Source organism: Emys orbicularis, chromosome 6 (assembly GCF_028017835.1).
Source record: "Emys orbicularis isolate rEmyOrb1 chromosome 6, rEmyOrb1.hap1, whole genome shotgun sequence".
Classification (NCBI taxonomy): Eukaryota; Metazoa; Chordata; order Testudines; family Emydidae; genus Emys; species Emys orbicularis.
The window spans coordinates 82654309-82680218 of NC_088688.1; the positions used below are offsets into that span (position 1 = coordinate 82654309).

Below are 25910 nucleotides of genomic sequence, written 5' to 3' on the forward strand. Positions count from 1 at the left end.
CACCGTCCTGTCCGGAACCAGTGTTCAAGGGACACGGCTCTATCGGGCACAAATGCCCGCTGCACCCGGAAGTAGCCTCGCCGCCACTAGTGGAGCGCAGGGAAAAGTTCGGCGCAGGCACGTCCAGTAACGTTCCCTAGGGGAGGTGCTGAGACGCTACCGGGGCTGGAATGTGACCTTCCGATTGGCTCCTCATGAGCGTGGTTCCGCTGGCCTGCTGCGTGTGGCGGGGACGCTGCTGTGGCGATGGGGAGTCGGGCGGAGGTGAGTGAGCGCGCATGCGCGATGCCCCGCTTGCTGAGCATGAGCACAGTCCGTGACAGACTGCGTAGGCAGGGTCTGGCTGCGGCGAGCCCAAAAGCGGGTTTGGGGCCGTTTTATGCCCCTCCCCACAAGGATTGGCAAGGCCCGTGATCTTCCCTCGCCCTACGTACCTGCGGCCTCCAGCGCACTGCGAGGATAGGGGAGCTTGGGGCAGGGCGGGTTCTGAACTTGATTGCTCAAGCCTGCCCTCAAATCACCGACTCCCCATGCTGGAGTAGTTGCTACTTATCCTGTGCCTACAAGCCTGAGGCCTTGTCTACACTGCAGCTTAAGTCAACATAACTTATCATAGAATATCAGGGTTGGAAAGAACCTCAGGAGGTCATCTAGTCCAACCCCCTGCTCAAAGCAGGACCAATTCCTTGTTGAACCTCATCAGGTTTTTTTTGGCCCAATCCTCTAATTTGTCTAGGTCCCTCTGTATCCGATCCCTACCCTCTAGTGTATCTACCACGCCTCCCAGTTTAGTGTCATCTGCAAACTTGCTGAGAGTGCAGTGCACACCATCCTCCAGATCATTAATAAAGATATTAAACAAAACCGGCCCCAGGACCGACCCTTGGGGCACTCCGCTTGAAACCGGCTGCCAACTAGACATGGAGCCATTGATCACTATCCGTTGAGCCCGACGATCTAGCCAGCTTTCTATCCACCTTACAGTCCTTTCATCCAGCCCATACTTCTTTAACTTGGCGGCAAGAATACTGTGGGAGACCGTATCAAAAGCTTTGCTGAAGTCAAGGAATAACACATCGACTGCTTTCCCCTCATCCACAGAGCCAGTTATCTCATCATAGAAGGCAATTAGGTTGGTCAGGCACGACTTCCCCTTGGTGAATCCATGCTGACTGTTCCTGATCACTTTCCTCTCCTCTAACTGTTTCATAATTGATTCCTTGAGGACCTGCTCCATGATTTTTCCAGGGACTGAGGTGAGGCTGACTGGCCTGTAGTTCCCCGGATCCTCCTTCTTCCCTTTTTTAAAGATGGGCACTACATTAGCCTTTTTCCAGTCATCCGGGACCTCCCCCGATCGCCATGAGTTTTCAAAAATAATGGCTAATGGCTCTGCAATCTCATCCGCCAACTCCTTTAGCACCCTCGGATGCAGCGCATCCGGCCCCATGGACTTGTGCACGTCCAGTTTTTCTAAATAGTCCCGAACCACTTCTTTCTCCACAGAGGGCTGGTCACCTTCTCCCCATACTGTGCTGCCCAGTGCAGCAGTCTGGGAGCTGACCTTGTTCGTGAAGACAGAGGCAAAAAAGTCATTGAGTACATTAGCTTTTTCCACATCCTCGGTCACTAGGTTGCCTCCCTCATTCAGTAAGGGGCCCACACTTTCCTTGACTTTCTTCTTGTTGCTAACATACCTGAAGAAACCCTTCTTGTTACTCTTAACATCTCTTGCTAGCTGCAACCCCAAGTGTGATTTGGCCTTCCTGATTTCATTCCTTCATGCCTGAGCAATATTTTTATACTCCTCCCTGGTCATTTGTCCAATCTTCCACTTTTTGTAAGCTTCTTTTTTGCGTTTAAGATCAGCAAGGATTTCACTGTTTAGCCAAGCTGGTCGCCTGCCATATTTACTATTCTTTCTACACATCGGGATGGTTTGTTCCTGCAACCGCAATAAGGATTCTTTAAAATACAGCCAGCTCTCCTGGACCCCTTTGCCCTTCATGTTATTCTCCCAGGGTATCCTGCCCATCTGTTCCCTGAGGGAGTCAAAGTCTGCTTTTCTGAAGTCCAGGGTCCGTATTCTGCTGCTCTCCTTTCTTCCTTGTGTCAGGATCCTGAACTCGACCATCTCATGGTCACTGCCTCCCAGGTTCCCATCCACTTTTGCTTCCCCTACTAATTCTTCCCTGTTTGTGAGCAGCAGGTCAAGAAAAGCTCTGCCCCTAGTTGGTTCCTTTAGCACTTGCACCAGGAAATTGTCCCCTACACTTTCCAAAAACTTCCTGGATTGTCTGTGCACAGCTGTATTGCTCTCCCAGCAGATATCAGGGTGATTAAAGTCTCCCATGAGAACCAGGGCCTGCGATCTAGCAACTTCTGCTAGTTGCCAGAAGAAAGCCTCGTCCACCTCATCCCCCTGGTCTGGTGGTCTATAGCAGACTCCGACCACGACATCACCCTTGTTGCTCACACTTCTCAACTTTATCCAGAGACTCTCAGGTTTTTCTGCAGTTTCATACCGGAGCTCTGAGCAGTCATACTCCTCTCTTACATACAACGCAACTCCCCCACCTTTTCTGCCCTGCCTGTCCTTCCTGAACAGTTTATATCCATCCATGACAGTACTCCAGTCATGTGAGTTATCCCACCAAGTCTCTGTTATTCCAATCGCATCATAGTTCCCTGACTGTGCCAGGACTTCCAGTTCTCCCTGCTTGTTTCCCAGGCTTCTTGCATTTGTGTATAGGCACTTAAGATAAATCATCGATCGTCCCTCTTTCTCAGTATGAGACAGGAGTCCTCCCCTCTTGCGCTCTCCTGCTTGTGCTTCCTCCCAGGATCCCATTTCCCCACTTACCTCACGGCTTTGGTCTCCTTCCCCCGGTGAACCTAGTTTAAAGCCCTCCTCACTAGGTTAGCCAGCCTGCTGGCGAAGATGCTCTTCCCTCTCTTCCCTCTTTCTATACTGTCTATACTGTGCTATGTCAGCGGGTGACGCTTTCCTGTTGACATAGCTTCTGCCACTCGTTGAGATGGATTAATTATGTCGATGGGAGAGCGCTCTCCCATTGATTTACCACATCTTCACCAGACCCGCTAAATTGATGCCGCTGTATCAATCGCAGCAGCGCCGATTTAGTGAGGTAGTGAAGACAAGCCCTGAGACTTGGGCTGTTGGGAGATGGCGGAGGCCCTCAGGTCTCTCTCACGCATCTCCTGACTCTTGGTGCAGCCTTGGCTTCAGCAGTCAGTCAGTGAAATGGCATCACATAAGCTAAAAGAAATATAGACAGGTGGGACCAAATCTTTGAGTAACTCTGTGCACACATACACACATGAAAAACAACACCACTGTTTTCAGAATTCATTTAAAGTGAATTAAAATTCAGGATATTTTTGGATGGGAGAGAGAATCGTGGTGTGAGGGAAAAGGAAGTAAAGACACACATCTCAGACTTTTCTGTAATCTGTTATGTGTCAGCCATGAAAGTGACATCAGAAAAACTAGAGAAAATATATAAAGATAGGTCCTGCCTTGATGAGCTGGAATTAATATAGTTCCTTTTCTTGTGAATGTATTTAAAGAAGGGATATATTTTCCTTTTGTTGTTTTTAAATTATTTGACATCATATTTTATTAAATGACAGAGAGAAGTCAGGAAGGTGCAAGGCTGAGGCCAATTGAAGGAAAATCAATAAACTACTTTCTTTTGTACTGTACATAAGAACAGCCATACTGGGACAGACCAAAGGTCCATCTAGCCCTGTATCCTGTCTTCCAACAGTGGCCAGTGCTAGGTGCCCCATAGGGAATGAACAGAACAGGGAATCATCAAGTGATCCATCCCCTGTCACCCATTCCCAGCTTCCGGCTAATAGCCATTGATGGACCTATCGTCCATGAATTTATCTAGGTTTTTTTTTTTTTTAACCCTATTATAGTCTTGGCCTTCACAATGTTCTCTGGCAAAGAGTTCCACAGGTTGACTGTGCGTTGTGTGAAAAAATACTTCCTTTTGTTTGTTTTAAACCTGCTGCCTTTTAATTTCATTTGATGACCCTTAGTTCTTGTGTTATGAGAAGGAGTAAATAACACTTCCTTATTTAAGAACATAAGAGTGGCCATACTGGGTCAGACCAAAGGTCCATCCAGCCCAGTATCCTGTCTACCGCCGGTGGCCAATGCTAGGTACCTTAGAGGGAGTGAACCTAACAGGTAATGATCAAGTGATCTCTCTCCTGCCATCCATCTCCACCCTCTGACAAACAGAGGCTAGGGACACCATTCCTTACCGACCCTGGCTAATAGCCATTAATGGACTTAACCTCCATGAATTTATCTAGTTCTCTTTTAAACCCTGTTATAGTCCTAGCCTTCACAACCTCCTCAAGCAAGGAATTCCACAGGTTGACTGTGTGCTGTGTGAAGAAGAACTTCCTTTTATTTGTTTTAAACCTGCTGCCCATTAATTTCATTTGGTGGCCCCTAGTTCTTATATTATGGGAACAAGTAAATAACTTTTCCTAATTCACTTTCTCCACACCATTCATGATTTTATATACCTGTATCATATCCCCCCTTAGTCTCCTCCTTTCCAAGCCAAAAAGTCCTAGCCTCTTTAATCTCTCCTCATATGGGACCAGTTCCAAACCCCTAATCATTTTAGTTGCCCTTTCTCTGAACCTTTTCTAATGCCAGTATATCTTTTTTGAGATGAGGAGACCACATCTCTACGCAGTATTCAAGATGTGGGCGTACCATGGATTTATATAAGGGCAATAAGATATTCTCCATCTTATTCTCTATCCCTTTTTTTAATGATTCCTAACATCCTATTTGCTTTTTTTTGACTGCCGCTGCACACTGCGTGGACGTCTTCAGAGAACTATCCACGATGACTCCAAGATCTCTTTCCTGATTAGTTGTAGCTAAATTAGCCCCCATCATAGTGTATGTGTCGTAGGGGTTATTTTTTCCAATGTGCATTACTTTACATTTATCCACATTAAATTTCATTTGACATTTTGTTGCCCAATCACTTAGTTTTGTGAGATCTTTTTGAAATTCTTCACAGTCTGCTTTGGTCTTAACTATCTTGATCAGTTTAGTATCATCTGCAAACTTTGCCACCTCACTGTTTACCCCTTTCTCCAGATCATTTATGAATAAGTTGAATAGGATTGGTCCTAAGACTGACCCTTGGGGAACACCACTAGTTACCCCTCTCCATTCTGAAAATTTACCATTTATTCCTACCCTTTGTTCCCTGTCTTTTAACCAGTTCTCAATCCATGAAAGGATTTTCCCTCTTATCCCATGACAACTTAATTTACGTAAGAGCCTTTGGTGAGGGACCTTGTCAAAGGCTTTCTGGAAATCTAAGTACACTATGTCCACTGGATCCCCCTTGTCCACATGTTTGTTGACCCCTTCAAAGAACTCTAATAGATTAGTAAGACATGATTTCCCGTTACAGAAACCATGTTGACTTTTTCCCAACAATTTATGTTCTTCTTTATGTCTGACAATTTTGCTCTTTACTATGGTTTCAAATAATTTGCCCGCTACTGACGTTAGACTTACCGGTCTGTAATTTCCAAGATCACCTCTAGAGCCCTTTTTAAATATTGGCGTTACATTAGCTATCTTCCAGTCATTGGGTACAGAAGCTGATTTAAAGGACAGGTTACAAACCATAGTTAATAGTTCCGCAATTTCACATTTGAGTTCTTTCAGAACTCTTGGGTGAATGCCATCTGGTCCCGGTGACTTGTTACTGTTAAGTTTATCGATTAATTCCAAAACCTCCTCTAGTGACACTTCAATCTGTGACAAGTCCTCAGATTTGTCACCTACAGAGTTCGGTTCAGGTTTGGGAATCTCCCTAACATCCTCAGCCATTGAAGACTGAAGCAAAGATTTAATTTAGTTTCTCCGCAATGACTTTATCGTCTTTAAGTGCTCCTTTTGTATCTCGATCGTCCAGGGGCCCCACTGGTTGTTTAGCAGGCTTCCTGCTTCTGATGTATTTAAAAAACATTTTGTTATTACCTTTTGAGGTTTTGGCTAGCTGTTCTTCAGACTCCTTTTTGGGTTTTCTTATTACATTTTTACACTTAATTTGGCAATGTTTATGCTCCTTTCTATTTACCTCAACAGGATTTGACTTCCACTTTTTAAAAGATGCCTTTTATCTCTCACTGCGTCTTTTACATGGTTGTTAAGCCACGGTGGCTCCTTTTTAGTTCTTTTACTGTGTTTTTTAATTTGGGGTATACATTTAAGTTGGGCCTCTATTATGGTGTCTTTGAAAAGTGTTCATGCAGCTTGCAGGGATTTCACTCTAGTCACTGTACCTTTTAATTTCTGTTTAACTAACCTCCTCATTTTTTGCATAGTTCCCCTTTCTGAAATTAAATGCCACAGTGTTGGGCTGTTGAGGTGTTCTTCCCACCCCAGGAATGTTAAATGTTATTATATTATGGTCACTATTTCCAAGCGGTCCTGTTATAGTTACCTCTTGGATCAGATCCTGTGCTCCACTCAGGACTAAATCGAGAATTGCCTCTCCCCTTGTGGGTTCCTGTACCAGCTGCTCCAAGAAGCAGTCATTTAAAGTATCGAGAAATTTTGTCTCTGCATTTTGTCCTGAGGTGACATGTACCCAGTCAATATGGGGATAATTGAAATCCCCCACTATTATTGAGTTCTTTATTTTGTTAGCCTCTCTAATCTCCCTTAGCATTTCATCGTCCTATCACTGTCCTGGTCAGGTGGTCGATAATAGATCCCTAATGTTATATTTTTATTGAAGGATGGAATTACTATTCATAGAGATTCTATGGAACATATGGATTCATTTAAGATTTTTACTTCATTTGATTCTACGTTTTCTTTCACATATAGTGCCAGTCCTTCCCCCCCGACCTGCCTTCTGTCCTTCCGATATATTTTGTACCCCGGAATGATTGTGTCCCATTGATTGTCCCCGCTCCACCAGGTGTGATGCCTCTTATATCAATATCCTCCTTTAACACAAGACACTCTAGTTCACCCATCTTATTATTTAGACTTCTAGAATTTGTGTACAAGCACTTTAAAAACTTGTCACTGTTTATTTGTTTGCCCTTTTCTGATGTGTCATATTCTTTTTTATGTGAATGTTTCTCGTCTGATCTGGCCCATATTTTATCCTCTTCCATCCTCTCCTCCTGACTAAAACCTAGAGAATCTCTATCAATAGACTCTCCTGTAAGAGAAGTCTCTGTCCGATCCACATGCTCCACTGCAGCACTCGGCTTTCCCCCATCTCTTAGTTTAAAAACTGCTCTGCAACCTTTTTAATGTTAAGTGCCAGCAGTCTGGTTCCACTTTGGTTTAGGTGGAGCCCATCCTTTGCATTTGCTTTCTCCACACCAGTCCTGATTTTATAGACTTCTATCATATCCCCCCTTAGTCGAGTCTTTTCCAAGCTGAAAAGTCCCAGTTTTATTAATCTCTCCTCAGATTAATATGGCAGCCGTTCTGTACCCCTAATAATTTTTGTTGTCCTTTTCTGAACCTTTTCCAATTCCAATATATGTTTCTTTGAGATGGAGCGACCACATCTGCGCTCAGTATTCAAGATGTGGGTGTACCATGGATTTATATGCAGGCAATATGATATTTTCGGTCTTCTTATCTAACCATTTATTAATAATTCCCAACATTCTGTTAGCTTTTTTGACTGCCGCTGCACATTGAGTGGATGTTTTCAGAAAACTGTTCACAATGACTCCAAGATCTTTCTTGAGTGGTAATAACTAATTTAGATCCCATCATTTTATATGTATAGTTGGAATTATGTTTTCCAATGTGCATTACTTTGCATTTATCAACATTGATAAATGCAACTGTAGACCAGAATGCTAAAGACACTAGGGTGCAGAATATGCTGTGGAAACTTCAACATCATAGAACAAACAAGACCTGAGTTTTTAGCATTTCATCTGAAAAGTCTACATGCACATAAACTGCATGGTGCTCAGTTTACTCAGGATTACGTTGCTGTGGCATTTACAGACTAAACAGATAAATGTAAATCAGACAGGCAGTGAATTTGGAGAGTGTAGGGTTTGAGGGGATTTTTGCTTACATTTAATGCGTGAGTAACATTTTTACTGACATGGGCTAGCACTTCTGGCCTCAAGAGAATTATTTTTAAGACAGAGAGGACACTAGGTACAGTAGTGCAAAGTGAGTGTTCAGGTGCAATGGACAGTATTTAAAAAGGCATAAAGGTGGGAATCAGAGGATTATGAAGAGGCAGTGAGTGAGGATTTCTTGGCAGAATGGAAGAGGGGCTGGGAGGAAGTAGAAAAACAAGAGCAGAGAAGTAGATGTTTATCTACCTTGGAAGAATGAAGGGTTGAGTTGACTTTTCTGGGATTTGAACCCTTCATTTTAGAAAATACAGTATTTCAAATACTTCAACAACTAAGGTCTTTAGGTCATCTGTGCAGTATCAAGAACATTATCAACACTCAGTAAATAATAAACAGTAATAACAAACCTTCTGTTCCATACCACATCTCCCTCCATCTCTGTAACTATGTCTGATTCAAGGTGGTGATTTATTTGTGGAATTCCCCAAGGGGGTCGACACAAAGGTCTCCAAGCTATAGATTGAGGTACTAAATGTTGAAATCTACATGACAAATAAGATCAGAGAAAAATATATAAAGGGATGACATATTACTTGCTTGAGAAAATGTTAACCCAAAGAAGAGACAGTTTGATGGAAATACTGGGGGAACAGTTCCTTTGGTTTCACCTCCTATATATCACTGACTCAAAATTCTATGTGATTCTAATAAGACTCTGTTTTGAAGATAGAAAGCAGTGCTAATGCTACGTAATTTTATCTCAAAAATTTCTAAAAATGTATAGCCTAGAGAAACAATAAACCACAAGTCAAATTTTAAATGTCTCATTTTATACCAATTCAGATATGTGACTTTCCCCCTCCCTCCAATTTTAGTCAGATGTATTCTTGCCAGGCCTTAAGGGACACCATGATTAAAGATGAGCAAAGTAATCATAACTATTAACTATGACTTATTAAAGAAAGGAAAAAGAGAGAGACAAATCAAGCAGTAAATAATGGTTACTTCAGACACAATCTCTACTGTATATCTCTTAGTGGAGAGTTTTTATCAGTAGCTAAAATAAAACCAAAGTAACCATAGAACTGGAAGGGACCTCGAGAGATCATCTAGTCCAGTCCCCTGCACTCAAGGCAAGACTAAGTATTATCTAGACAATCCGCGATAGGTGTTTGTCCAACCTGATCTTAAAAATCCCCAATGATGGATATTCCACAACCTCCCTAGGCAATTTATTCCAGTGCTTAGCCACTCTGACAGGAAGTTTTTCCTAATGTCCAACCTAAAGTGCCCTTGCTGCAATTTAAGCCCATTGCTTCTTGTCCTATCCTCGGAGGTTAAGAAGAATAATTTTTCTCCCTCCTCCTTGTAACAACCTTTTATGTACTTGAAAACTGTTATCATGTCCCCTCTCAGTCTTCTCTTCTCCAGACTAAACAAACCCAATTTTTTCAATCTTCCCTCATAGGTCATGTTTACTAGACCTTTAATCATTTTTGTTGCTCTTCTCTGGACTTTCTCCAATTTGTCCACATCTTTCCTGAAATGTGGTGCCCAGAATTGGACACAATACTCCAGTTGAGGCCTAATCAGCGCAGAAGAATTACTTCCCATGTCTTGCTTACAATACTCCTACTAATAGATCCCAGAATGATGTTTGCTTTTTTTTGCAACAGTGTTACACGGTTGACTCATATTTAGCTTGTGATCCACTCTGACCCCCAGATCCCGTTCCACAGTACTCCTTCCTAGGCAGTCATTTCCCATTTTGTATGTGTGCAACTGTGATTGTTCCTTCCTAAGTGGAGTGCTTTGCATTTGTCCTTATTGAATTTCATCCTATTTACTTCAGACCATTTCTCCAGATCATTTTGAATTTTAATCCGATCCTCCAAAGCACTTACAACCCCTCCTAGTGTGTTATCGTCCATAAACTTTAAGTATACTCTCTATGCCATTATCTAAATCATTGGAATAATATAGATAAATAAAACAGTGTATAGATGCTGTGCAGTGTATAGAAATGAAATTCCTTTGTCTAAGGGTTGGTGAATTCGTTTTGTTAGGGTTTTTGTTTGTTTGTTTGTTTGTTTTTTAAATCATGGATTACCTAATCGGACAGAGGTAAGTGATCTTAACTAAGTCCTGTGAAACTGAAGAAGGTTTTTAACTTAAAAGAAGCCATTCAAGGAGCAGTCTTAACACAGGCAAATTAATTATTAAGAATCTTAAACTCAAAGCCCACAATTTCTCTGTTTATTACGGTTAACTTATGTCTCCTTTTCAGGAATACATAGTCTATCTAAGCAACCTGGTGTTTAACAGGAAAGACTGTTATTACTTAAATTATAACAGTATTTCCATATCCCCTTAAAATCACTTCAAGAAAAATGTAATTCTAATCCTTTGGCAGTGCTTTTGCAAACTCTGTCTCACCAATAGTGTCAAAGTCTCTGTGATGTCATCATTATGCAGAAGCAGTGCTGCACTGGAAAGTTGCTTCTTCTTGATGTGTTGTGACTTCCTTGTTTTGAGCTGTGTTGTTGCTGTTTGCTTGCTTGTAGAGGTGTTGTTCACTTGTTGGCTCAACACCTTCATGGAATGGTCCCAGTAGCTTCTTCAGCTCATGAATATGCAATCTGCTAATGCATATGCAGCAGGGTTTTAATTCTTTAAATGAATGATTCTATTGCTTTTCTTATGGGAAACTCTTGAACATCTTTAGGTTAGTGTTTTAACTCATTCTTTTTATATAGTCGATTTTTTGAGAAATGCCTTAACTTCCATCAGGTTTTAATTATCATTGAAATTTCTGTTTAAATAAGTCAGAACACTCTCATTTTCTATGTGAAAGTCTTTCAACTCTTAGAATAGTTTTTTAAAAGCTTAAATAATTCTTAAGGACTTAATTTTAATGGTCATCAAATAAATTATTGTCCTTTCTCACCATCCTTGGAGAGGTTCTTCTTGTCTTCCTGAGTTTGGTAAGGAGTTGCTTAAGCATTGTCAGATAAATATTCATTCCCTAATTATTATGAATATTTTTACACTCAAGAGGTTTCTTATATTAGTAATTGCTAATAGTATGACCATGATATATTTGTTCAGGGGACATCTCACTATTCACATAATGGTATCAGGCAGTTATTAAATGAAGGCTTGCATTTAGATATAATAATACTTGCAAAGATGCATCTCAGAAGAAGTTATTCATCCAAGGAATTTGAGGACAAGAAAAGCTTTCACCTTTTCTGTTGGTTAGAAGTAACCAATAATTTCTGTAAAACATTTCCCAATCATATAAGTTCTCCTTAACATTTAAAGAATAAGAATTTTAGAGCGTTTATAAAAGAAATCAGTTTAAATAAGATTATTTTTAGAATTCTTTGTGTTTAAAATTAAGGGGCTTTTTTTATTTTTCTTTCAAAGAGGTGGGGTGAAGAGGCCCACTTTTATTACTTAGTTTACAGTTCTGATAATACATCCTAAGCACCACCTCCCTTTGGAGTATCCTGACTAAAGCCTTCCACTCTTTGACACAACCACGTCTCTTTCTAAAACATAAATATTATACAAAGTTTGTTTTCTTGAGATAAAAATCATGTCTATACCAAACTGGTATCTTCTACAGGTTGGAAGTCCCCTGTTCTTTGACAATCCCCTTGTTGGTTGCTTGCCCTTTTCACCAAATGACTCCTAGATTTATAACCTGTCATTTGTAGTACTCTTACAGTTTGGAGTAAAAGACTCCTATCAAATATTCTATACAAGGCACACATCAGTAGCTAACACATTTATACTGTATATTTGAAAGATGTTTATATAAGAAAATATGGAATGTTAAAACTAACTAGATGCTCTACAGATGCATTCCAGAGTCTGTGTAAATACACTTGAAGGTAATAAATATGACTTTATGGCTAAGGAGGTATCCTCCTCTGACACTTCTGGTGCTTGTCCTTGGTTGACAGAAAGCAGAGATTTCCTATAAATTTCCTTAATTAGCATGAACATTTCAACCAAAACCCTAAGCATATGAATTATTCTATTCTATAAACATCATATGTTTATAAGTATCTACTAAAATTCAGTAAAGGCATAGGCATGCTTATAATAACCTTTAATAATAATAATAATTAATAATTTTTAAAACCATTTTTGCATACGTATTTCCATCGTGTAATTCAGTGTTTTTGAGTAGCTTCTCCTGACCAAAGTCATTACCTACTGATCTTGTACTTATTGTTAGAGAGGAACTTCCAGTTTGGATGGGTTTTGCTGTATCATCTTGTTGCCTGCCCAGAACCGGGCCTTGAGATGGCAAACAGGGGTCCGTTGCCCGGTGTGCTTGGCACCAATAAAGACACCGAGGGGAGAAAGCAAGCCAAGTTTATTTTAGAGCTTTGAAATGGCACTAGGAGACCAGCATGTCTTAAATTTAGTGCAGCACATACAAATAAAATTTTTCCTTTTATATTTTAAGCTGTTTTTGTGTAAGCCTTTGTTTTGTTACTTTTTTTTACCCCTCCCACCCCTCCCTTCTTGAGCAGTTACAATTAGAAAAATTTCCATTTGTTTGCTTATTTTTTGGCCTTGCAAGGCCTGTTTACAGCAGTCTGAGCAAAACAGCAGCTGTATGCTAAAGAAAAGCTGACCCTTACATTTCTGCTTTAACATGTAAGCAGTTAGCATAAAAATAAATAAAAGTTCACAAAATAAAGTCACTGTGGTTTAGGTAGGCCCAAAGCAAAAGAGCTTTATTGGCTCTTTGGCCTTTCACTCCCCTGAGTTACCTGGTAGCTATGCCTAGTGACACCAACAATCTTTCTGTTTACACTAAGTGGTTCTATTGAAAATGTAATGTTTGGACATAAGCTTTCCAAGCTGCTGTTTGAGGTCATCTTATTCATTCAGTTTTGTGACACTGTCCTATAAATGAGTTGATGCTGTCAGTATTTCAGAACCATTGAACTATATCCTATGAGAACTGTAGCCTCTGCTGGTCCAGGTTTTTGGTAGAGCTTCTCGACTCTCTATGAGCTGAGGGATGAAAACATTGTCTAATATTTAATAGTAAAACTAATCTCTGATGATACCCAGGATTTTCACTTAATTGGGTGGCTTTTACTGTACAGTTGCAAGTCCGTATCCTGTAAATTTTACTTTGCAGGCATGAGTGTTTTTGTGCTGGTCTCTTTGCAGGAGTAGGGCCATAGAGGTCAAAATGGTGACTTGAAATAGTACCAGAACTTCTTTTGTGTCTTCAGTTACAGTAGACCCTCAGAGTTACGTACCCTCAGAAATAGAGGTTGTTCGTAATGCTGAACAAAATGTTATGGTTGTTCTTTCAAAAGTTTACAACTAAACATTGACTTAATACAGCTTTGATACTTTACTATGCAGAAGGAAAATGCTGCTTTTAACCATCTTAATTTAAATGAAACAAGCACAGAAACAGTTTCCTTACCTTGTCAATCTTTTTTTTAACTTTCCCTTTATTTTTTTAGTAGTTTACATTTAACACAGTACTGTACTGTATTTGCCTTTTCTTTTTTTGTGTGTGTATGTGTCTCTGCTGATGCCTGATTGCATACTTCCGGTTCCAAATGGGGTGTATGGTTGACCGCTCAGTTTGTAACTCTGGTGTTCATAACTCCTGAGGTTCTACTGTATTTTAGATATCAAGAATTGTTATGTCTTCTGTGTTCTATATCTCTGTTTTATCTGCAAAAAGTCTGAATTGAGATAACATTTCTGACAGAATGGGTCTACTCCAGCTGCTATGGAGGAAACAATAGAATGCAAAAAAAATACCTTTTTAACTGAAAAAATATTAATTTTACTTAAGAAATCCTATTAACAAACAAAACACATTTATTGTTGACTTGTATTTTGTTAACAGGTTTTGAAGCTTTTCAGAGCATTGCACAGAACACGGCAACAGGTTTTTAAAAATGATGCCAGAGCCCTAGAAGGTAAGAATTTTTGTCTTCCTAGTGGATCCTCTGCATCTCTACAAAAGCTCTAAGGACCCTCCTCCCTTCTGCATGCCCCGGTCATGAAGGTCTCTTACAGCAACTATCATCCCTCTGTCTGAGGGGACTTGAACTAGATGAGCCCCTTTTTGGAACCTGCTGCTGTTTAAGCAGCTAAAGGGGTTCAGTCAAACAGGGCAAAGAACTCTTTCTTCTTTTGTGAGTGGAGTTTGCATGTAGCCTCGGCTGGTCCAGGGAGCAGACAGATGGAACAATGAGGAGTCCTTGTGGCACCTTAGAAGCTAACAAATTTATTTGGGCATAAGCTTTCGTTGGCTATAACCCACTTCATCAGCTGCATGGAGTGAAAAATACAGTAGGCAGGTATAAATATAGAGCACATGAAAAGATGGATATTTATACCTGCCTACTGTATTTTTCACTCCATGCATCTGATAAAGTGGGTTATAGCCCACAAAAGCTTATGCCCAAATAAACTTGTTAGTGTCTAAGGTGCCACAAGGACTCCTCGTTGTTCTTGCTGATACAGACATTTGTTTAGTGCATAGCAGTCCACTGGGGAGCCAAAATGCAAAACGTTTCACACTCTGAAAATAAATTACTAGTTAACTGTTAAAGAACTTCATAAAGCTTGGAAGACCAATTTGGCTCCTTTTTTGTACATTTATTTACTATATGTTCCATTCTATGCATCTAATGAAGTGGGCTGTAGCCCACGAAAGCTTATGCTCAAATAAATTTGTTAGTCTCTAAGGTGCCACAAGTACTCCTGTTCTTTTTGCGGATACAGACTAACACGGCTGCTACTCTGAAACCTGTCAGAGAGGATCTTGAGAGCCTGCCTTCCCACCTCAATAACCGTTCATGTGGTGAGGGAAAGGTAAATGTAGGGTGCAGAGCAGGGTCTTTTGGCATCAACTCTATTCCGCTGTTCCAGGGAGGTAGCCAATTTGATCCTACTCTCTGCTTCCCTCTTCTCCTCTCCTTCCTCCAGTTTTCCTTTCTTTGCAATGAGGGTTGGTTAGGAAAGCAGACAATAGCAGATCTTGGAGCACTAGCCAACACTGAGTAGGAGATTCTAAAGTTGCTATGTTAACAGAAGCAGCAATGCTAGTGTGAGGAAGAGGGAGCCCATTAATACCAGTTTATGGAAAATGCAAAAAGCAGCCTTTTAGGAAGGGAAGAGAGTTTTCTCCCTGCCAGTTCTAAGAGTCTTCTGTCCTCTCTTCCACCAAACATACATGCATGCACACACTCTATAAAAGATCAGAAACAGGAATGGCTTTAGTGAAAAACTGACTGCAGAAGTGCTGGAGCAGAGGAACAAGGCAGGGAGGGAAATAATGCTTAGAGTATTTGCCTCAAATTGTTGTGATTTTCCCCTTCACCCATCTCAGAGGAATAAGGAGGGGAAATCTCTCCTTTCCCCATGCTGCCCATTACCCACATATTCCCAAAGATTAAATTACATCTCTGGCTAGAATCAAGCCAGTAAGTAATTTTTTAAGCTGTAATGTTATGAAAAAATTTTCAGTAGAACAGAACCATGCGGTTCTAAAATTGTAGTCTTGTTGATTTTCTAAAACAGTGAATCTCAGGTGTCCTAGGCTACCAAACACCCGAGTTGCTTATCTTTGTGTACAGTTGTTCTTAAAGTGAATAACACAACTCCATCAGATAGTAAACATGCATATTTGAACTGAGCAGATACAAATACGAGTGATATATAGTAGTATTTTGAGCATTTTTTTTTTAAAACAAATCATATTACAACACATTTCTGGTGTGCTTGGTGTGGGAATAAAACATGCTATCACTCAAGTTCCACAGAGATCTTGAAGTACAAGGCTCTGGTCTGAGTGAAATATGAAGAGGATAGGTAGTAAAAGGACCATGGCTGTAGAGCAGCATCAACAAACAAGGGGCAAATTTGTCTACCTGAGATGGGTTTTAGCTGCTAAGGAATGTGGGTTTTGAGCCAATGACAAAGGACTGATAATAAGTGAGGGAATTAAAAAAACAACAACAAAACCTAAACAACTTTATTTTACTTGCCCCCTTTAGCTGCAAGACAAAAGATAAATGAAGAATTCAGAAACCATCAAGATGAGACCTCTTCTGAAAGAATAGCAGAGGTACTTTCATTGTGATGCTGTTCTCCACTTTATACTATTAAGTCTAATAATACTTTATATTCACATAGCAGCATCTTTTATCAAAGGATCTCAGAGCACTTTGCAAACACTAATTGAGCCTCGCAACCAGAGCTTTGTGAATTTCAAAATGTAATTTCATGGAACTTTGTGTACATTTTGTGTCCTGCTGTCACCATCAGTTTATGTAAAAATTACAAATGGCAGTTTTCACATTAAAAATTGTATGAAAAACAGTTTTCCATGTTTACAATTCAAAGCCATTTTTGCTCTGCCTGTTTTCAAGTTAATAACAAAATTAGAATTGTTTTTCCAAATTGTTGTCCATTTAGTGGAAATATTTTGCTTGTTTCTCCTTATGCAATCAAGCTAAGTATTAGACTGGTTATCAGAATAGATGATCATAATGGGCCCTCTGGTCTTAAAATCTATGAATGACTCTCTTATACTCACTCTACAGATGGATGAAATGGGGCACAGAGGTTAAGTGACTTGCCCAATGTCACACAGTGAGGCTACATCTATGCTATGAGCTAGAGGTATGATTCCCAGCTCGTGTACATGTACTCATACTAGTTCACATCGAAGTAGCATGAGTATGTGTATGCAAGCTGGGAGTCACCCCCTAGCTCGTTAGTTTAGATGTAGGCAGTTATTGGCAGAGCTGGCAATAGGGCCTTCTAGTTCTGACTCATATCATATCACAAACTCCTTCCCTCCCAAATAATCAAGTGCTTGTGATTGAGTTGTTAATACAGATACATTAATTACCTCACCTGCCTTTATCTCTCTGGTAAATTAAGGGACTACAGTGTAGAAAATTCTTTTAGCTCACTATATAATTCAGACTCTCCCAGCTGTTATGTAACACATTTGCAAAGTTGTTTTAATTAGCAGTAAGATTATTAATTTACTTGGGCCTGCAATTATTAACATTGAAACAATGTGAACTGGAGGTTTTATTTTACTATGCATGATGAAGAAGTGAATGAATTGTTGTCACTCTTCTAATTCAGCATATTTTCCAATTCATTGAATTCTCTTTAGAAATCCTCTTGTAGACACATGTATGCTACTCCTCCTGAATCCATGAGGGGAGGCATTAGAAGAAACCACATATATGTTTAAGCATATATTGTAGGAAAAAACAAACTAAGACAATCAGTTCAGTACTTGGCATCCTAGCACCCACATATCACTGACGTTAACACTTCTGAACATTCATTCAGGACTCTCTCTAGCGTGTCTGCTTGTTGCCAAGCAACAGCAGCAATATTGCTGTGCGTGTATCCTAGGCATCAAGTTCTGTCTTCTGTTCTATTTTTTAATTTAATGATATAACACTGTTTTAATTGATGTACAGATAAGATGCCAGGTAAAATTCTCAAAGCTGCATTTGTTAGGAGTGGTGATTTACAAAATGCACATATCTAATATTGACTCTTCTTTTGATGCTAGTTAATTGGCATATTCATTGAGTGAAAGATCAGTGGATAAAATTCTTGGTCTCCAGCAAGGCCATGATGATATCCATGGGGGGGGGGGGGGGGGGGAACACAACCTGTCATGTTTAATAATTATTGTGCATTTATATGCTGAAGTGCCATTAATGCAGAAGAATTGGACCAAAGAGTGCTTTACAGAAACAGTCAAAACTGTTTGGCCCCAAGCACCTCAGTACTTCTGAAAATCAGGCCTCCTATTCAGGTATCCGTATATAGACTTTGGTGCCTAATTTAAGGCATCCATTTTTCAAAATCTTGACCCTATTTATTTGTTGCTTCATCCACTGCCAGAGTAGAATATAGCACATGTTTTCCAACCCATGACATTAAACAGTTTTTTAGGACAAGAAGTGAAGAATAACTACCTGAGAAACTTTGCAATGTAAGAAACTCTGTTCCCCCTAGGCTTCTCACTTGTGCAGCTGTATACATTGCAGGAAGGCACTGCATACAAATAAGTACTAGCCATTTAACAAGTTCTGTCTTTTTGGCAAGGGGCATGCACATGGAGACCTCTGTCATGCTTCCTCTCAAATAGGGAAGGGATTATAGTGTTGTAATCACACACTCCTAATGCTGCTGATCTCTAGGGAGAGGGGGACTGCCCCTTCCCCCGGCCACTCCTGCTGCTTTTGATCTCCTTCCTGTGGCATCTCAGCACCATTGACTCCTCTTCTCAGATTGGGCAGGAAAAGAGGGGCGAGAAGTCCAAAACGGACCTGAACTGTAAAGAACCTGACTGCTTGATGACAATTCTTGCAAGATGTTCCTCCTGGAGTTCAGGATAATTGGACACAAATTAAAATATAATTACTCTGGTAATCTACCTACCTAAATATTTAATTGAAACTGCAGGAGGATACAGTATTTTCTATTGCTCTGTGTGTTATCAAACAGTAGACTTGTTTCATCCCAGGGGGCTGTACCCCAGAGTGACTTATATATAGGTTCATAAAGCACTTTGGGATCCTCCAGGATAAAAAGCACTATGTAAATACAAGATGCCCTATTATTCAGAAGATATAAAAATACTGATGATATTTGATTTATACTTATCAAACATGGAAAATGTCTACAAGAGTAATTTTGCACTGTTTTAATTGCTCTGTTTTTTCTTTACCAGCTTATGAAAATAGGTTCAGATGTTGAAGTTCTACTCAGAACATCTGTTATACAGGGACTTCACACAGGTTCTGACAGTCTGAGTAAGTAGAGCTGCACAGCATCTTTTTTTTTTTTTTTTTTTTTTTTTTTAATGGTATTTAGAACTGTGCTGAACTTTCAGTGACCTGAAACTGAGGGGGGGTGTTTCTTTTTGTTTTAGTGTTGTATATTATTTACCCCAAACTTGGGCCAGGTTCATTTAGATTTGAGAGGCTAGGCCGAATTATGGTGTCTGGTGGAAGATTTGTGATGCTTGCTTGATTGGTTTTGACCTAAAGCCAGTCAAATCTTTGCGGTATTGGGTTCATTCACATCTGAAATTGTCAAACTCGAAAAGTGAACCAGTAAAAAAGTCTCGTACATGCCCTCAAGTTTCCCATAGTCCTACATGTGATTGGTGTTTCCTCTAAGCATGCATGTTCATGGCTTTCAGGCATCACAGAGAGCACCGTCTGTGATACACTTCAGGAGATCCTTCACCCTCTTCCTTCTTTCATCTCCTATTGCGGGGAAACTGGTGCCAGCCCTGAGTTTGCTGGGACTCCTGCTGCCATTATCGCTTCACGAATTTGCATGTCATCCTTGCGCAGGGGCCATGCTAATCTTCTCTGTATCGTTCCAGTTTTAGTATATGTGCAATCGCCCATTTTCCCCCTCCTTCTGCATCTGCTAGGAAAATGGGCACTGTGGTAGGCACCTGCTCTTGCTTTGTGTTGCCACTACTGTGGGGAAAGTGGATATAGTCTCAAGCAGCTCCTCTCCATCTCCTACTTTTGGGGAAATTAAATTCTATCCCAGATGGCCCATCCCTCTGCTAAGGTGAGAGAGTGAAGAAAAGGAAATAATGTATGAGGACTGAGTGTGGGTTAATGAGGAGTGGACAGGGATGAGAGGGAGAAGGAATGGGAGTGGTAGAGGCTGGCCTTAAGCTCTAGGAGTCATTTGTCTCCCAAGTCGGAAAACTAAATTATAATCAACATCATGAAGTTCTGTATCCTGAAACTTTAATTGATATGAGTGCTTTTTATGTATTTAACTTTCTTTGTCTATTTTCAATAAAACTCAAAATAGAGCAAACTCAAACCCATGCATTTTGGATCAATTTCACATATCCATGTATGTCAGAAGTGTGTTCTAGATTTGACTGAGGTTACAGGGAAAGTCTCAGCGCTTCCTGTATCATTTTTATGTCTCTTCTTTTGTGTAATAAATAGTGACACACTCATTTAAGCAAGATGTCGTCCTTTCTGTGAACTTCCTTAAAGCCTAATGCAGGGGTTCTCAAATTGGGGGCCAGGACTCAGGGAGTCGTGAGGTTATTACATGGGGGGGGTCACGAGCAGTCAGCCTCAACCCCAAACCCCACTTTGCCTCCAGCATTTATAATGGTATTAAATATATAAAAAAGTAGTTTTAATTTATAAGGGGGGGTCGCACTCAGAGGCTTGCTATGTGAAAGGGGTCACCAGTACAAAAGTTTGAGAACCACTGGCTTAATGGTACATAAACATTAAGGATGTCTTTTTGGAATTTCTAACCTGTTAGTGTTTCCTCTCTATCAGTCCTGAATGAGACCAAGCTTTGCCCTTACTCTGTGTTTAACAGCATGTAGCACGATGGGGCCTCTAAGCACCACCTTGATGAAAATTTTTACTTTTTCTTTATAGTTATCTAACTGGCCAGCTGAAGTTAGCCTGAGTATTAAAAAACAAAGTGTAAAAATTATGCATAATGTGTATGATTTGGACTGTATGTCAGATCGAGAAGGCTTTGGATCCCTATACCCAAATATGAAGTTGTAGTCTATGGTTTGAAATCCCCTTTTTGCAAGAACAATAAAGAAATTGGGCATGCCTAGCTCTCTGTTCTTCTGCTGTTTTATTTCTAGGTTATCCTAAGTAAAAGAATGGAATTATTATAAAGGAGATGGATCAAAGGGGTCATTATAGAAGTTTAGAATGTAATGAGTAGTAATAAAGGTAAATAGGGTACTCCTATTTACATGTTCGCATTATAGAGGAAAAAGGAGACATTCCATGATGTTAGAAAGACAGTAATTTAAACTGATAAAAAGAAATCCATCTCTGTTTTACGCAATACATCATTAATTTGTGGAACTTACTGACACAAAATATCTTTGAGGCCAAGAGCTTGGAGTTCAAAGGAAAAAAAAGTAGATGTTCAGATGCATAATGAAAGAATTAATGCTGACATTAGATGGGATAAAAGCAAAGCATTTTTTAGAAAGCATACACAAACCCTTATGCTTCATGGTAATAGGCCAATTACTAAGTGCCAGAGGTTAAGAAGAGACTTTCTCTGTGAACAGGGTATTCCATAACTATCCAGTAGTTGGTTTGTTGCATCTTTCTCGGAAGCGTCTGGTACTGATCACCGTCATCCAGCATGCTGAACTAGATGGACCTACAGTACTATAGCATTGACTACATTCCTGATCTAATTGGTTGTTCTTGGAATACCATTAAAGAATTTATGAAACTGTGATCAGAATATTGTGGATATTAGCTGTCATGCAGAGAGAGATATTAAGATGCACTTCATTGAGAAGGAATACATTTCCATAGAAACTAACGTCCTATATTGGTTTCTAAAAATATCCTAGGTGTACTTCTTTTTTTTTTTTTTAATTTCAGCCAGCACTGGACAGTTACGTCTGAAAAAAGTTTTAAAAATGATAAAGAAAAGAGATTTGCAGCTAAGAGCTTGTGTTAGTCACATTATTCAGAATCTCACTAAACAGATTTTTTGAGACATTGCTGTGCAGCCTGTCAAGTCAAATTATCCACTGTTGTGCAAGAGAGTTGGCACTAGTCAACTTGTTTTTATTTTGCAGAACAAACTGATATAAGTAGAGCTTTTCTCACCCTAATTTACCACATATGCAATGCACCCTGATGGTTTTCACTTTGGGTTTGCTATAGTGATGGGTGAGATGTGTGCCAAACTTTTATTTTTCAATGAGAGGTTAGGAGGTTCTGTCCCCATCAGTCCTTTTTTATTTGTCCAAGTATGAGAGGGGTAACAGTGTTAGTCTGTATCCAGAAAAACCCACTTCTTCAGATCAAGTGGGTTTTTTACCCACGAAAGCTTATTCCCAAATAAATCTGTTAGTCTTTAAGGTGCCACCGGACTCCTTGTTGTTTTTATTTGTTCATTCTTTCTCCTCTATCCTGTTTGATTTATACTTGTATTTCTCTTTCATGCACAAAGTCTTGTCCCTAAAATGTAGAGGAAAAAATACATGTGAACACTGGGACATGAATGTTTCCCTCATAGGTAGAACACAAACAAAATATTATTCAATCCATTTAAAAATGTGTTTAATACTGTTTTAGTACCACAGCCAGAAAATGAAAAAGAAATGCAGCTTCAAGGGAAGCAATTTCCTTGATTTTTCTATAATATATGGAAAAACAACATACTTTGGATGAGACGTGACTGATTACACACATGGAATGGAATTTGGAGTGTTTTAGAAGTTTACTGTACCTTTGTTTAGTACTTGCCTGACTAGTCAAAGTACAGGATTGTGTTTGTAGCCATGGTGCCTCAGCTTGTAGGTGGTGCCAGTTGTACAAATCTGACAGCCCTCAGGTGCAGAACTCCCAAGTGGATATCCAAGGAGCCAGATGGTCAAAACTTTATTAGAGCCAAGGGCAGTTAGCACAGTGCACAGCCAAGAAAAACCCAACACACTGCTCTTTTCTCCTGCAATAAATGTCATCTGACACTTGATTTTTCTGCTGTTCTTAAAAGAACAGGTACAGCATTAATAAATGTTACAGATTTTAAATGAGGTGTCTATATATTTTAAAGTATGTTTTATGCATTTTGAAATTTGTATTTAAATACATTGGAATCAGGATTGCCAGAAACGTTATAATTTGCTATCTGTTTTGCTAAAATGTCTTTACATGAGAAATGGCAAAATGTAGCAATGATAGACAGTTAAAATATTTTCAAGGATGTTTTTAATAGCAAAATAGGTGGAGGAGGTGGAAGAGATTTCTGAGGAACAGAAGTAAAATGTTAGTACATTTTTGTTGGCTTAGGAAATTACCATAGTGCTTCTTGTAGGTTTAATTTAAAACTAGATGCTCTGTAGTAAGCTGTTTCATTGCTTGTCAAAATATTAAAGGCCATGTATATTTTTGTAGATCATTATGATAAAATATTATTCTTACTGATTTTGTTTGTTTGTTTGTTACAGTGCTTATACCCAGGAAAGATCTGCTACTAGACAATGTTCCTTACTGTGATACTCCACCACGAAAGCTTTGAACCTTCAAGGAATAAAGTACATCTTTTTTTATTTTCTTTTTTCTCAAACCAAAATTAATTTCCTGGAACAAAATCCCTGAAAACAAGTAGCTGAAATCTCTGTGTTCATACTAAACTTAGAAAATATTGAATCCTTTTGGCAGGAAACAAAGATTAACTCAATCCACTGATTGTACTCTGAACTGGGAAGGTGTGTTTGAGAGAAGCAAGATTGATGTCGTGTTTCTTCTCTTCATTGGGAAGGATTACATTTCCATAGAAACTAAAGTCCTATATTGTTTTCTAAAAATATCCTAGATGTACTCTTTTATCTCTGCCAGCACTGGGTATTGCCAAGTCTGAAAAAAAGACTCCAGAGAAAATGTTTCATTGTCTTTCGGAGGATTTGCAAAGATAAATAATAATAATTACAAATAGAAGTAGCGTGTTTAGTCCTGAAAATATTTATTTATAAATTCAAATATATTGACAAACTGCTGCAAAATAATGGTGAAAAACATTCTATAATGTCTAGTTATCTTTTTAATTATAAATTGCACCACAGACCTGTTTTCTGAAATTGTCATTATCTGTACAATAGTGCACTGGTAGATTATGAGAGGGTTTTTATAAGGAACATCTAAATAAATTATCAGCCTTTATAGATAGGACAATGAGTCTGTGTTTATATTTTTAATGTGCAAGGGTGACACAAGACTGTATTGGGTTTGACTGTTTGGATCACACTGGAGCAAGGAAACTTAGTCAGCCTAACAAATTGTGCTATGTTTCTTAGACCAAAAAGAACTTGCATGTTATGACCATAGATTGATTTACTGAGGCATCTGTCAAAAATAGAGGCTGGTCACATTCAAAGTGGTGATCAGTAATAACATGGCTGTGTATGCATTTTATTGCCAGAGCCAATAATTTTAGTTTCAAAAAATAATTAATTGGAATAACCTGATATAAGTATTGTCAGTGAGGGAGATGCAACCCACCAGTATTTGATAGATACATTTTGATAGAGAGAAATGATGGGGGGATCTAGTCAGTTTATTCAAATGAATGTGGTAGCAAAACTAACTACATAAAATGTAAAATGTTCACTCTAATTCACAAAATTGCCTTATTCTGTCATTCTTCAAATTAGAAAGTAGTTGTACATTAACAATCTATTTTATTATACTTTTTTATAAATGAAAATTCAATCTGAAATTATTTAATAAGCAAGTGTCAAGCAACCTGATTTGCTGACATTATCTTATTTAAAGTAATTTTTATTCAACCTACATCACCTTATTTCATTTTTTAAAAAGAGCCATCTAGTTCTTGCTGTTTAACTAGCTGCTATGGGCCAATTGACTTCACTTTGACTTGGAGCGGGCCCTGCTGAAAGTATACATCAATGTTTGTATATATAAAAAACCTACTGATATCAACAGTAGATGGCAGTCTTCCATATATATTAAGGAACTGTACACAGTGCAAGTGAAAATAGTTTTTGTAAGACGATATCACTCTAAACTTGTGCGTATTCTACCACTATGCACATGTCTGTTTGTTTAGTCCTTGATATGCAATATATGGAATAGAAATCAACCCATACTTAAACTGATCAGTATGCTGTCAATGTGTCATCATTATTGAAGTGTGCACTCCCTTGAAAGGAAACATACACCTTAATGGGTCCTCTAATGTAGTGAGTCCCCACACTGTTGAGTAAAGATGGTTCCAGATTGTGTCCCTCAGATCCACACCTAAAGAGGTCCCTCTGCATGGATCTCCTACTTGCAGTGCACAAAAGTGGCCATTTCCCTTGACTCTGCAGATAGCTGTCTGTGTAGTATCTATGGCTGCTGAAAGGACAGAAGGACTGAGGGGAGATTCATTGTTTTTCCCCATGCTTGTGAAGAATATCTGGAAAACCCTAAATATGTATGACATTTTCTGTGGTCCTCTTCTGTGCAGTGCACTCTCACTCCAGGAGTGAAAAGGCCAGGGGCAGCTGCTGGTAAAGGAAGACCTGGTATGTGGTTCCAGTGGAGCTGGAAGGCAACTCAGCACTAACGAGGAGGTACAGGACCACCTCATGGTGGCCCAAACCTTCTGTTTGTTCTTTGGTTTGGGTGGATGAATAACTTTCCCTCATCCTTGTGAAACAGTTGGGGAAAATTCAGTGGGACAGATTAGCTGATCTTAGGGGACTAATGCAGGGAGAACCTAACCAATAATCAAATATCATGGAACTGCAGATTCAGCATCATATTCCAGACATGGTCATCATCATGCATGGAATTCCATGAGCACACTGTGTACCTTAGTTTCCTTATATATTGTAATATATATAAAACTCTAGAGCTGTTTTTCCCTGAATAATATATATCGCTGAAACCCCTCTGAGTTTTGCCCTTGGTTTAATGGACATAGGTTTGTAAGAAGAATTGTATCAGTGCATTCTCCTTATGGTTCTACTGCATTAAAATTACATGCTCCTTGCTGTCGCCATATATTCCTGGGCAGTGGACCCACAGTGAAGTTTCAAATGCAAGGAGGAAAGAAATCAGTCTTGACATACAGTGCTGTTAATGCAGAGCATTGCCAAACCCTACTGGTTGCTCTTGAGTCTTAAATGAGAATTGAAACCCAGAACTGGTTTT

At 39.4% G+C, this 25910-nt stretch overlaps 1 protein-coding gene and 1 pseudogene across 1 annotated transcript; one reads left to right on the forward strand and one right to left on the reverse strand.

The window, feature by feature from the left end:
- Window positions 1-24847, forward strand: LYRM7 (LYR motif containing 7). Its single transcript, XM_065406371.1, has 5 exons — window positions 1-264; window positions 14054-14126; window positions 16212-16282; window positions 18929-19010; window positions 23201-24847. Exons 1-5 carry the CDS (start codon window positions 247-249, stop codon window positions 23269-23271), a joined length of 315 nt encoding a protein of 104 aa, XP_065262443.1. The 5' UTR covers window positions 1-246; the 3' UTR covers window positions 23272-24847.
- On the reverse strand, window positions 19515-19614 carry LOC135880724 (U6 spliceosomal RNA; annotated as a pseudogene).
- Window positions 24848-25910: the final 1063 nt, after the last annotated feature.

Coding starts and splice junctions, on each gene's coding strand:
- LYRM7 (XM_065406371.1), top strand. Junction 14,127..16,211: donor TGATGCCAGAGCCCTAGAAG/GTAAGAATTTTT, acceptor TGCCCCCTTTAG/CTGCAAGACAAAAGATAAAT. Junction 16,283..18,928: donor CTTCTGAAAGAATAGCAGAG/GTACTTTCATTG, acceptor TTTCTTTACCAG/CTTATGAAAATAGGTTCAGA.